Below are 13,645 nucleotides of genomic sequence, written 5' to 3'. Positions count from 1 at the left end.
GACAGAAAGGGGGTAAACCCAGAATGCTTATCGGCCCCGTGGCGACAGTTTGCCCTCTGCAATCGCGCTTCATGCCGCGCCACCACAGACGGAACAAAGCCGCGGCTAATCGAGTGTGTGTGTGTGTGTGTGTGTGTGTGTGTGTGTGTGTGTGTGTGTGTGTGTGTGGGTTGTACTGGGACTGGGGGTGGATTATAGCTTCACACTAGAGCTGATTCTCCCCCATCTAGATTATGCCTGAAAAGGAAGACCTCGAGTCTCTCAACCCAAAGCAACAGCGAGGAGAACATATTTTTCTTTCCTGCATTCTTATCTCTCTCTCCCCGCAACATTTTCTCACCGTCCGCGCTGTCCACCTGTGAAAATAAAACTACAGAGAGAGAGAGAGAGAGAGAGAGAGAGAGAGCAGAGCACGCACACGGTGCACAGAGTGAAAGTGCAACACGGCGGTCTCCAACGTCTACATCACGTAGCAGCTAGCTAACTGAAGCTTTGAAAAAGCACAGACGTGACCTCCAAAGTGACGCATTCACCGTAGGGCTTATTAGCTGTTTATACAGAGGGTAAACAGCTGGGAATTGGGGGCAGCTGTCTGCGCGTAGACAGATGTTCCATTAATCACGCAGAGGGCCACGCTAATAAAGCATCTCCTTCCTCGTGGTCCCCCCCCCTCCCCCGCTCTGCGTCCTCCAGCTGGGGATAGGTGTGTGTGTGTGTGTGGGGACGGGGACGGGGACGGGGGGCTGGACGCAAGCCAGCCGAGAGGACAGTCACCCTGGAGGTGGGTGGGTGCGGGCAGCGGTGGAAGAAGTACCGGTAAATCACGTGTTTTCTTAAGTAAGAGTATCAGCGATGCAGATTGTACTTGAAAGTGAAAGTACAAAAGCATTGGTATCAAAATGTACTTAAAGTACCAAACGTAAAAGTACTCATTGTGCAGAATGTCCCATTTAAAGTTTTAAATGTATAAAACAATCTTTTGAAAATATAGCAGATCTACAAGCTTGTATGATCGACTATACTGTCTAATGGCCAGAATGCAGATTGGGCTGAAGTGGTTAATGTATAGGCTACTGTATGTTTTGTAAAAAATAATCAAAATCTATAAAGTAACTAGTAAATAAAAGTTTTCAAATAATTGCAGAGGAGTAAAAGTACAATATTTGCCTCTGAAATGTATAGTGCAGTAGAAGTAAAAGTATTGGAAACACTCAAGTGGAGTACAAATACCTCAAAATTAAAACTAACCCTAACCCTTAAGTACAGTACTTAAGTAAATGTACTTAGTTACTTTCCACCACTGGCTGGGGAGGTGGGTGGGGTGCGGGGGGGGGGGTGGGGGGGGGGGGGGGGGAGGGGGGCTTGGACGCAGGCCAGCGGAGAGGACAGTCACCCTTGGGATGAAGGCCAGAGCGGACCCCCCCCCCCCCCCCCCCCCCCAACCCCAGGTCAGCACGCGGGCGTTTAGAGCCAACAAGATGGCTTGAAAGTCAAACTTAAACTCTTGTAACGGATGACCTGTACACTAACTGCACTTTATAATAAATGTTGTGAGGGGATGAGGGGGAGAGAGAAGAAGTTTTAATTTGGAACAAAACAGCCCGACTGGAGCCATTTAACATCGCTAAACACGTGTCGTGCACCTTCGTTCGTGTGCAGCGTCGAGCTGTCACGGTTCGCTAGTGTAAATCCCACTCACAAAGCGGCTAGCATGTTCACACACAGCTGCGGCACATTATTATTTATGCCTCAGAAGCTGAGCGTGATCACCATGCATTGAGCGGAGCCCACATGCAGTTGAATTATACATCCATTACGGCTGAAATACAGTGAGAAATAATTTGAGGGAGATGCGCCCACAGGGAGAAATAGATATATTTTCACTTTTCCAGAGGAGCGTGTGATGAAAACACAGCAGGCCTATGAATAAATGAAAAACAAGGAATGCTGTAAAGCAGAAACAAGGGGAAAAAAATCAATAACACTGAACACTCACAAAGACACTTATACAAGCAGACGCTCTCTTTTCTCCCAATCCTTCATACGTTCTTTTTCTCGGAGCACACGTACACACAGTCATATGCCTTCCTTCCTCCCCTATCTTTCTTTCATTTCACATGGCTGCCGATGCCTGGAACCAATTACCTGCCCGACATAAGGACTTCCAGCAGTTTGCTCAAGTTTAAAGACTCGACAAGGCATTATACGGGCCCGGGGAGGCAATTACCCTCCGTCACAACTGTTGCTGTTTCATGTTCCACAGATAGCCTATCTGGGGCTGCTCAATTACATGTGCCTTTTGAAGCTCCGCGCTCCCCATCTCTCTGACTCCCAACTTCCACTTTTTTTTTTTCTGTCTTTTCCTGAGCTCAAAAACAGAGAAGATTCCTCATCTCTTGTCTGTCTTAAAAGTGAGTGAGGGGAGGCGGGTGGGGGAGAACAGACAGAGGGCTGAGACAGACAGAGAGTGAGAGAGAGGGTGGGGGGGAGGAGGAGGAGGGGGAGCAATTATTTTCCAGTGGAGATGAGCTGCGCTTGTGATTAGTGCTCCGCTAAAGTGCATTTTCTCCTCAGACGGACGGAGGCCCAGATGAGTGTGATAACGAGGAGGAGGCAGCCAGCGGTGCCCGCCACAGCAGACGGGTCACTAATATCATCCAGCGGTGGAAAAAGTACTCAAATGTCTGTTTTTTTTACTTGAGTAAAAGCATCAATACTGCAATATAGAAATATTCTGTCCGTAATTCAAACTAAGGTATTGGCATGAAAATGTACTTAAAGTACCAAAAGTAGAAAGTATACTCATTATGCAGAATGTCCCATTTCAGAAGTTTTCAAATGTATAAAAAAAATCTTTTTTGAAAATAGTAGAGCTACAAGCTCACAATGCCTCGCATCGCAACGCATTGTGGGCTTGTGGATTGGCTATTTTCAAATGGCCGAAATATACAGTATATAGGGCTGAAGTGATTATAATGTTTTGTAATAACAATCAAAATCTACAAAGAAACTATAGTGAAAAAAGATAAATACATTTCAAAAAGAGAAATAAACCTTCCAAGGAAGGGACTGCACACTCCAGGGAATAGAGAGGGACAACTTACGGACAGGTGCTATATGCATAGCATAGCACCTGACGAAGCTCACGGCCAAACGTGTCGTGCTAATAAATAAGTTGATGATGCAGTAAGTTGTCCGTCTCTATTCCCTGGAGTGTGCAGTCCCTTCCTTGGAAGGTTTATTTCTCTTTTTGAAGTCTATGCCTGCTAACTAGACTTGCACCTCCCATAGGTTTTTTTTGGATGTGCAGGAGTCCCCTTATTTGTCTCAAAGAAAAATAAATGTAGTGGAGTAAAAGTACAATATTTGTATATTAATCACAGAGCACCACACGACCGATAATTGCCATGAAATACATGTATAACTTCAGGCCAACATGTCTTTATTCTAATTTGACTCCACTTCTTTTCTTCACTTATCTTTCCTCCCTTCCCCTCCTCTTCCCATCTATCTATTCCTCTCCCCTCCCTCCCTCCCTCCCTCCCTCCCTCCCTCTCCCCTCCCTCCCTCCTTCCCTCCTTCCCTCCCTCCCTCCCTCCCTCTCTCCCTCTCTCCCCTCCCTCCCTCCCTCCCTCTCTCCCTCTCTCCCCTCCCTCCCTCCCTCCCTCCCTCCCTCCCTCCCTCCTCTCCCCTACCTCCCTCCCTCCCTCCCTCCCTCCTCTCCCCTCCCCTCCCCTCCCTCCCTCTCCCCTCCCTCCCTCCCTCCTTCCCTCCCTCCCTCCCTCCCTCCCTCCCTCCCTCCCTCCCTCCTCTCCCCTCCCTCCCTCTCCCCTCCCTCCCTCCCTCCCTCCCTCCCTCCCTCCCTCCCTCCTCTCCCCTCCCCTCCCCTCCCTCCCTCCTTCCCTCCCTCCCTCCCTCCTCTCCCCTCCCTCCCTCCCTCCCTCCCTCTCCCCTCCCTCCCTCCCTCCTCTCCCCTCCCTCCCTCCCTCCCTCTCCCCTCCCCTCCCTCCCTCCCTCCCTCCCTCTCACATTATTCCTGCAGAGTACGATCTGATTGTGTTTACAGAGACCGGCTCTTCTCCGGATGTGTGCTGATTTGATTAATCCCAAAGTCGTTCTTTATAAACTGTTGATAAACCTCTGGTTCTTATCAGCAAACACATTTTGCACGGAGACTCCCCTCCCTTAATGAAAGGTAAACTAGTTCTGCCTGGAAGAGCAGAGGAGATCTATGGGAGCAGAGCGGAGGAGAAGAAAAAGGCCAGGATATTATGTAGGGCCCTGGATGACATGTTAATCAGCGATGCTTGGCTCAACCAGAACGCTATACCAGCATTTCGGTCTCTCTGACACAAGGACGGTGGTTTAAGATGCCGCTGTCAGCCCTCCCTACTAAGCATGTTTATATTCCACAGCACATTAGGGAAACGTCTGTTTTCGTAGTGCATGCTAGAGGTAATGTATTGTACTTAGCATAATTAGCCCCTTATGTCCCGCAGCGGCGCTGCTCGCGATGTGCCTGGCCTGGGTTCTGTTTGTGTGAGTTCTGTGCAACTCTGCCGAGCCCCTGGGCCTGGTGTGTGTTTTTTATTTCTGTGCCTGCATGGGACGGCCCAGCGCTGCCCACTACTTTGCTGCTGCTGTGTCGAGTTATGTGGTTATGCCATAGTGGCTTTATTTGCAGCTGTGTAGAATGTATGCCTTTTTTTTGCAGTGGTGGAAAAAGTACTCTTTTAAGTAAAAGTATCAATACTGCAATGTTGAAGTCCGGAATTCAACATTTACTTGTGTAAAAGTACTAAAGTATTGACATCCAAATGTACTTAAAGTAACCAAGAGCAAAAGTAGTCGGTTTGCAGAATGTCCCATTTCACGTTTTCAAATGTATAAAAAATCTTTTGAAAATAGCCGAAATGCATATAGGGCTGAAGTGGGTATGCATGTTTTGAAATAATGTACAAAGTAACTAGCAAATAAAGTTTTCATATAAATGTAGTGGAGTAAAAGTACAATATTTGGAATCCGAGATGTTGGGGAGTAGAAGCAAAAGTATTGGATATTGGAAATACCCAAGGGAAGTGCATACAGATACCTCAAAATTGTACTTAAGTACAGACCTTAAGTACATGTACTTAGTTACTTTCAACCAGTGCCTTTTTGAGATATACTCTGCATTTGACTCTTTCCCCAAGCACACTGATACACACACAGTCGCGACCGCCGAGGCTATCATCATCGTCGCGGACTGGCAGCGCTTATGGCATGAGCGTGGTTACCATGGGAACGTAAACGGTTGGAATAGGGCCCGTCACTGAGGCATTGTGGGAGTGTCTGCCACCGCGCTATGCTTCTCATCATTGGTTGGAATAGGGCCTGTGAGGAGTGTCTGCCACCGCGCTATGCTTCTCATCATTGGTTGGAATAGGGCCTGTGAGGAGTGTCTCCCACCACGCTATGCTTCTCATCATTGGTTGGAATAGGGCCTGTGAGGAGTGTCTGCCACCGCGCTATGCTTCTCATCATTGGTTGGAATAGGGCCTGTGAGGAGTGTCTGCCACCGCGCTATGCTTCTCATCATTGGTTGGAATAGGGCCTGTGAGGAGTGTCTGCCACCGCGCTATGCTTCTCATCATTGGTTGGAATAGGGCCTGTGAGGAGTGTCTCCCACCACGCTATGCTTCTCATCATTGGTTGGAATAGGGCCTGTGAGGAGTGTCTGCCACCGCGCTATGCTTCTCATCATTGGTTGGAATAGGGCCTGTGAGGAGTGTCTGCCACCGCGCTATGCTTCTCATCATTGGTTGGAATAGGGCCTGTGAGGAGTGTCTGCCACCGCGCTATGCTTCTCATCATTGGTTGGAATAGGGCCTGTGAGGAGTGTCTGCCACCGCGCTATGCTTCTCATCATTGGTTGGAATAGGGCCTGTGAGGAGTGTCTGCCACCGCGCTATGCTTCTCATCATTGGTTGGAATAGGGCCTGTGAGGAGTGTCTGCCACCGCGCTATGCTTCTCATCATTGGTTGGAATAGGGCCTGTGAGGAGTGTCTGCCACCGCGCTATGCTTCTCATCATTGGTTGGAATAGGGCCTGTGAGGAGTGTCTGCCACCGCGCTATGCTTCTCATCATTGGTTGGAATAGGGCCTGTGAGGAGTGTCTGCCACCGCGCTATGCTTCTCATCATTGGTTGGAATAGGGCCTGTGAGGAGTGTCTGCCACCGCACTATGCTTCTCATCATTGGTTGGAATAGGGCCTGTGAGGAGTGTCTGCCACCGCGCTATGCTTCTCATCATTGGTTGGAATAGGGCCTGTGAGGAGTGTCTGCCACCGCACTATGCTTCTCATCATTGGTTGAAATAGGGCCTGTGAGGAGTGTCTGCCACCGCGCTATGCTTCTCATCATTGGTTGGAATAGGGCCTGTGAGGAGTGTCTGCCACCGTGCTATGCTTCTCATCATTGGTTGGAATAGGGCCTGTGAGGAGTGTCTGCCACCGCACTATGCTTCTCATCATTGGTTGGAATAGGGCCTGTGAGGAGTGTCTGCCACCACGCTACGCTATGCTTCTCAACATTCATTGGCCTGCATGCCTGTGTGTGGACAGTGAGGCATTGTGGGTAGTGTCTGCCAGCCACCGCGCTATGCCTCTCAACAGTGGCCTGATGCCTGTGTGGACCAGAATAGGCAGTGGTGGGAGAAGGTATTCACATTTTCTGAGGGGTGCTGGCCCCTCCTATGCCCAGCTGTGTGTGTCTGTGTACGCCATAGCAGTGATTTGATTGGCTGAGCACGGAATGTGATGTATGATGATGTATGATGATAAGAGCGCCCCTCACATCACGCCGAGTGTGATTTTTAATATCAGGACCCCTTTTTATGGGAAAATAAAGAAATAAAGCATATACTGGTAGCTTTGAATAGGAAGAGACTTATTTGAAATGTTACAACACTGTGATTCCTGTCCTGCAGAGCTGTTCCGTTGAGAGAATCTAAAAAAAACTCTTCAGTCTATGCTTTAGAAATCACACTCGTGTGAAGTGAGGGGCGCTCTTATCATAACACATCACACATGACATTCTGGGCCAATCACAATTGCCGTCCTCACATCATCACTATGGGGTACACACAAAGCAGGGGAATCAAAAAGTGAGGAATGCGGATTCATTTATTTTTAATGAGTGGTCCCCCAGACCCCACCAGAACTACTTCATATTCACCAAAACCAGACCAGAACTCCCCAATTAATACCTTTGCAACCAATATATTAATGGAAGGAATGTCCTACAGCTTTAAATCCAATAATCTGAACTAACCTGATGATGATTACATAACTCTAGTGAACGGTTGTGGGCGACGAAGCGTCACCATGAAAGTACGCATGACTACTGTGATGTCATCATGAACAGCGACCTATCACTAACCCTTAACGACTCATCTCTTTGATGTCATAACGAAGGGCCAATATAAATGGTGAATGGCAAATGTAATTCATTCCCCCCCCCCCCCCCAACGACACGCACATCCAAAACAACAGTCTGGATTGGAGGAACCAAGAAGGGTACAGGCCTGCTGCTAGGAGGATTCAGTGTCTTGCTAAACTAAAGGACCCGCAGACATCAAGGGTCGAACCGGGAACCTTCCGACAGCCACCTGGAAGATGGCTGTTCATCCAGTCAGAGAATGGCTCCGCATATTTCTCCTGTGCATGGGTTGGTATGCCTTGAGCTCTGGGGGAAACATCCTCAACAAAATGATCCTGAACGGGTTCCCGCACCCTGTCACCATGTCCATGTCCAACATGTTCTTCGCCATCGCATTTCTTCCGCCGCTGCTGCGAGCGTGGGGGATCCCGAAGGCGGACCTGCCCCGCGGATACCACTACCGGAACATCCTCCCGCTGGCTTTCGGGGAATACTCCATAGCCTTGTTGACCCACTTCACCATATGGAAGGTGACGGTCTCATACGCACACACCGTCAGAGCCACGATGCCGATATGGGTCGTGCTGATATCGAGGATCGTCATGAAGGAGAAGCAGGCGACTGCCGTGCACGCGTCCCTTGTCCCCATCGTCGGAGGAGTGCTGCTGGCCTCCGTGTCCGAGCTGTCCTTCGACGTGAGCGGACTGATGTGCGCCCTGGCCACCACGCTCGCCACGGCCCTTCAGAACATCTTCTCCAAGAAGGTTCTGAGAGACACAGGGATCCATCCCCTGAGGCTGGTCGACGTCCTGCTACGCAACGCCGCCCTCTTCATGGTTCCCACCTGGCTCCTGGTGGACCTGCCCAGCTTCCTGGAGCGAGGAGGAGACCTGCTGTGGGGCATCTCGGGCCAGGGCGGCACCACCACTGTCCTCCTGCTGCTGATGGCCTCGTGTCTCTGTAAGCTGGCGGAGATGGTGGTCGCCATCGTGGTGCTGGACCTGGTCAGTCCTCTGAGCTACGGCGTGGCCTGCGCCACCAAGGGGCTCGTGGTCATCAGCGTCTCTCTGCTGTGTCTGAGGAACCCCGTCACGTATGTCAACCTCCTGGGCGTGACGATGGCCTTGGCGGGGGTGTTTCTCTACCTCAAGGCCATGCATGACGCCAGCCAGAAGAGGCTGCTCCCCTCCACCAGGCAGGACCATTCAGATGTCCTCGGACCACCCTGCCCGGGGTGACATCCATGAGGCCAGTGGTCAAGGTCTTGGTCCCTGAAGGTAATGGTCGAGTCATGGTCCAGCCCAGAGCAAAAACATCACGGGGGGCGCAGTTATGCTGTGTGAGGAGTGAGGTACACTCAGCCAATCAAATCATCGCTATAGGGTACACACATTGCTCGGCCAATCAAATCATGCGCTAGCCCCTCCTATATTCAGCTATTAGTGCAGATTTCCGTCCTACACAAACATTAAATTCCATAGTGTCTGAGCAAATCGGCTTAGTGTCTAGCGTATAGGAGGCGCTAGCCCCTCCTATACACAAGTTTAATGTTTGTCTTTAGTTCAATGTTTGTTTTGTAAACGCCATCGACAATGACGGGAAAATTCACGTCATTTACGTCATATTGTCTCTTTATTGTTAATGGTGTTTAATGTTTGTGTTTGCACCGTTTGTTTTACATCACCATTACGTCACCTAATCAACATGAGTTAGACTTTAATATATTAGCGCCCCTCACTTCACACGGGTGTGATTTTTTTGTCCTACACAAACATTAAATTCCCATTGGCAATGAATGGAGAATGTTACGTCATAGTGTCTGAGCAAATAGGCATAGTGTCTATTTTATGTCACACAGGTGTGATTTTAATTATCAGGACCCCCTTTTATGGAAATAATCACACCTGTGTGAAGTGAGGGGTGCTCTTATCATCATACGTCATCATACATCATCTCATTCTCAACCAATTGCACATCTCCCACCCAATCACGCCGGCCAATCACAATTTGCGTCCTCACGTTTGTCTTCAATCTTAATGTTTTCACATTTTAAAATAAAGCATATACTGTATATTTGAGGGGCGCTAGCCCCTCCCATGCCTATATATGCTTTGTGTGTCTGTGTGTACACCATAGCGATGATTTGATTGGCTGAGCAATGTGTGTACCCCATAGCGATGATTTGATTGGCTGAGCAATGTGTGTACCCCATAGCGATGATTTGATTGGCTGAGCACGGAATGTGATGTACAGTATGATTGTGTTAGGATGTATGATGATAAGAGCGCCCCTCACTTCACACAAGTGTGATTTTTATACTTAAAAGTATAAAAGTATCAATACTGCAATGTAGACATACTATATTACAACTTACAAGTAATAGTCTGGTATTCATAATGTACTTGAGTGCAAAGGTATTGGTGTAAAATATTACCAAAATTAGAAAGTAGTCATTGTGTAGAATGTCCCATTTCACATGTATAAAAATCTTTTGAAAATAGCAGATCTACAAAGTTGCAATGTGTCGCATTGCTGCCTACGCATTGCAAGCTTGTAGATCGGCTATTTTCAAATGGCTGAAATGTATATAGGGCCGTATGATTTGTAATAATAATCAAAATCTAAAGTTTTCAAATAATTGTAGTGGAGTAAAAGTACACTATATAGATATAGATTTGCTTCTGAGATGTAGTGGAGTAGAAGTAAAAGTACTGGAAACAGGAAATACTCTAGTATAGTAAAGAATCACACCCGTGTGAACTGAGTGGTGCAGTGACGTCACACACTAACCATAGCAACCATGCTCACCCGTGCGTGGGGCCACGTACAGGTACACACATACACAGATACAGACAAAGCTGGTTGTTGGAGTGGTTTGCACCACTCAAAAAGAAAAAAATCTAAATTGTACTTAAGTACAGTACTTGAGTAAATGAACTTGAAACTGGAAATAGGCAAATCTAGGGTTCAATTGTTAAAATTATAATAGTTTCCCTGGTGAGAATTCTTTCTTCAAATCTATATAAAATCTACAAGCTCACAATGCGACGCGTTTCAACTAATCAACTAATCGTCTATTTCAACAATTTGAAAAACATTTCTTAAGTGTCAGTTTTCTTGGTATATTTAAGTTATGGGCCATAATCTGCCCTGTGATTCTTTGGAAATGTAATTCTCATTTACAGTATGTATATGTTCCAATGGTCAATGCCAAAAAACACAATATGGCTTGCCGCCAAAAAGCTCGATCTGATGCAAGATCTGGCTTTGATCGGCGAGGTGTTGCTCGCTGTGCGTGAAAGGCTCTGCGAGAACATCCGGCGGTCAATAAAAGCGGTCCCGAGCGTTTATGAATATCTAAGCAGGTTTGAGACGGTCAGCAAGTTTGTCTGTCTGTCTGTCTGTCTGTCTGTCTGTCTGTCTATCGATTGATGATATAACCTTTATTCCACGGGTAAATTCAGGTGTCATACATATTGCTGAAAATAGTCTATAAAACCAACGGAGCTCACTTGAAAAATGTTGATAAAACAGCATTGGAATCTATGCTGCAGCGCAAACATTTGGACCACGTGCACTGTGTGTGTGTGTGTGTGTGTGTGTGTGTGTGTGTGTGTGTGTGTGTGTGTGTGTGTGTGTGTGTGTGTGTGTGTGTGTGTGCGCGTGCGTGCGTGCGTGTGTGTGTGTGTGCGCATATGGAGAGAGAGACGCAGAGAGAATTACTTAATGAAAATCAAGGCTATATCACATTTTGCCCTGGGTATTCCTATGTGTGTGTGTTTGTGCTTGCAGAAAGAGAGAGAGAGAGAGAGAGATAGAGAGACAGAGAGTGAGAGAGAGAGAGAGAGAGAGAGAGAGACGCCCTATGTCGGTATCACGGGATCCTGCATGGGATCCTACACGTACGTGAGACGTCAAAATGAATTGGAATAAAAATCAAATAGTAGTCTGGATCGCATCTTGGTGAACTCTTGCAGTGTGTGACCCCTAGCCGGAGATCAATCGTTTAGTGTGAAAGGCACAAAGATATAATGACAGCCGATTAAAAAAAAAGAAAATGACTCCTGTATTGTGAAATACATAATGATCTGATGACAACTCTGCCCGACAACTTTAAAACTCCTACAGTGTGTAGGGGGGCCTCAGGAGGTGACAGGCCTACTCCTGTTTAAGGTGGTATGAGACGTTATAGGAGGCCTGCCTGTGGGGCTTGCCCCCGGGCCCGGGCAGCAGTGTCCTGTCTGTGAGAGGCCAGACGGTACACTGCAGCAGAGTGCCGGTTATAATGGGATTATGTGACAGAGAAAGGAGGAGATAGATGCTACATGTGCTTGATTCCATTAGCACAGGGCTGGGAACAACAAGTCTCCACCTCACCGGGTCAACGCAGTTATTAACACCGTTAGCAGAGGCAGAGCGCTTGCATGAATGCGGAGCCTTGCACACATACCCGCATACCTTATCCCAGGGGTTCTCAACCCGTGGGTCGCGACCCCCCGGGGGTCGCCAAATTATTTTAGGGGGTCCCCAAATTATTTAAAAAAAAAAAAAGATTTTGTTTAAAAATTTTATTTTCACGATTTTTCTAAAATAGCAGACCTACAAGCTCGTAGCGCGCCACTCGGTGGCGCGCTATGAGCTTGTAGATCTGCTATTTTTCAATAGCTAAATTATAACAATGCTTAAAACACCAAAAGGGGTTCCCGCCCAAAATGGTTTAAGGTTTTTGTTGCAGTCAATTTATATTGGGGGTCGGGAGGGGGCGGGGCGGGGGTCCCGAGACATTGCCAAAGCATTTCCGGGGGTCCCCGGCCAAAAACGTTGAGAACCCCTGCCTTATCCAACTGTCTTTATAACCCATGCACACACACCCGCATACCTTATCCAACTGTCTTTACAACCATGCACACATACCCGCATACCTTATCCAACTGTCTTTACAACCATGCACACATACCCGGATACCTTATCCAACTGTCTTTATAACCATGCACACACACCCGCATACCTTATCCAACTGTCTTTATAACCATGCACACACACCCACATACCTTATCCAACTGTCTTTATAACCATGCACACACACCCGCATACCTTATCCAACTGTCTTTATAACCATGCAAACACACCCTTATCCAACTGTCTTTATAACCATGCACACACACCCACATACCTTATCCAACTGTCTTTATAACCATGCAAACACACCCTTATCCAACTGTCTTTACAACCCATGCACACACACCCACATACCTTATCCACCTGTCTTTATAACCATGCACACACACCCTTATCCAACTGTCTTTATAACCATGCACACACACCCGCATACCTTATCCAACTTATAACCATGCACACACACCTACATACCTTATCCAACTGTCTTTACAACCCGTTGCACTGTATTACCTAATTACGTTCCAATGTCAACAAATCGATGATATAGGGTGCTATAGGATGATATAGAATGATGTGGTTACCACAGCAACCAAATGGCAAGAATGCTCATCGATGTCAGTCGTCCATTTTTAACACTACGATATCTTTGCTCTCAGGCAGAAAGCTCCTGTCTCCATTTTCTTTTGCGTTGTTTTTTTGCCAGCTGTTTGAAAAGCGCCTGGACAACATTTTCACCTACCTCTACTAGCGACCGTAGTGGAGACTTTTTCATCATTGGCTGCCTCTAAGCCAATGGGAGACTTACCCATAAAACCCATAGTTTGAACGGCATAAAACTCACACTCTGAACGCCGCAACGTGAAGCCGTGAGCCGAGGCACACAATCTCATTATAGATGTTCATAAACGAGAGCTTGCTGCAGCTGGCAATTATGACCGAGTCATTCTTGTTTTTTCGTCCTGCTTGATCATACTGCAGCGTCACACAAAAGCATCAAAAGTAGCAGATGCACAAGCTCAAAATGTGGCGCGTAGTGACGCATTTTGAGCTTGTGGGTCTGCTACTTTTGCCATTTTTGGAATTTTTAACAGTTTTGGACATATGAGGTTTCCACCCGACAGAGACGATCCAGTATATCATAGTGAGTGCACCTATACCCTCTGCACAGCTGTGTGGAGCACACATAATAGTCATGTAGGATTTGTGACAATGCCGCTGTGACAGTGTATATGCATTATGTATCATAAAATGACGTGGGGGGAGGTAGAACTTCATGTCCTGAGTATATAGCCGAAAGCAATGAATATATTCTGTATTATTTACTGT

General features: G+C 47.3%; 2 protein-coding genes across 4 annotated transcripts in view; one reads left to right on the top strand and one right to left on the bottom strand.

Moving 5' to 3' along the window:
- ttc28 (tetratricopeptide repeat domain 28) overlaps positions 1–13,645 on the bottom strand; it is a 363,296-nt gene that overhangs the window by 95,041 nt on the left and 254,610 nt on the right. The gene's annotated exons all lie outside the window — the stretch shown is intronic.
- Positions 7,657–8,658, top strand: LOC306933672 (solute carrier family 35 member E1-like; the record flags this gene model as incomplete). Its single annotated transcript, XM_079515982.1, has 1 exon — positions 7,657–8,658. One exon carries the CDS (start codon positions 7,657–7,659, stop codon positions 8,656–8,658), a length of 1,002 nt encoding a protein of 333 aa, XP_079372108.1.

This window comes from Electrona antarctica (genome assembly GCF_951216825.1).
Source record: "Electrona antarctica genome assembly, chromosome: 12".
NCBI lineage: Eukaryota > Metazoa > Chordata > Actinopteri > Myctophiformes > Myctophidae > Electrona > Electrona antarctica.
The sequence above is the reverse complement of the archived record's forward strand: the minus strand, read 5'-3'. Positions and strand labels throughout refer to the sequence as shown.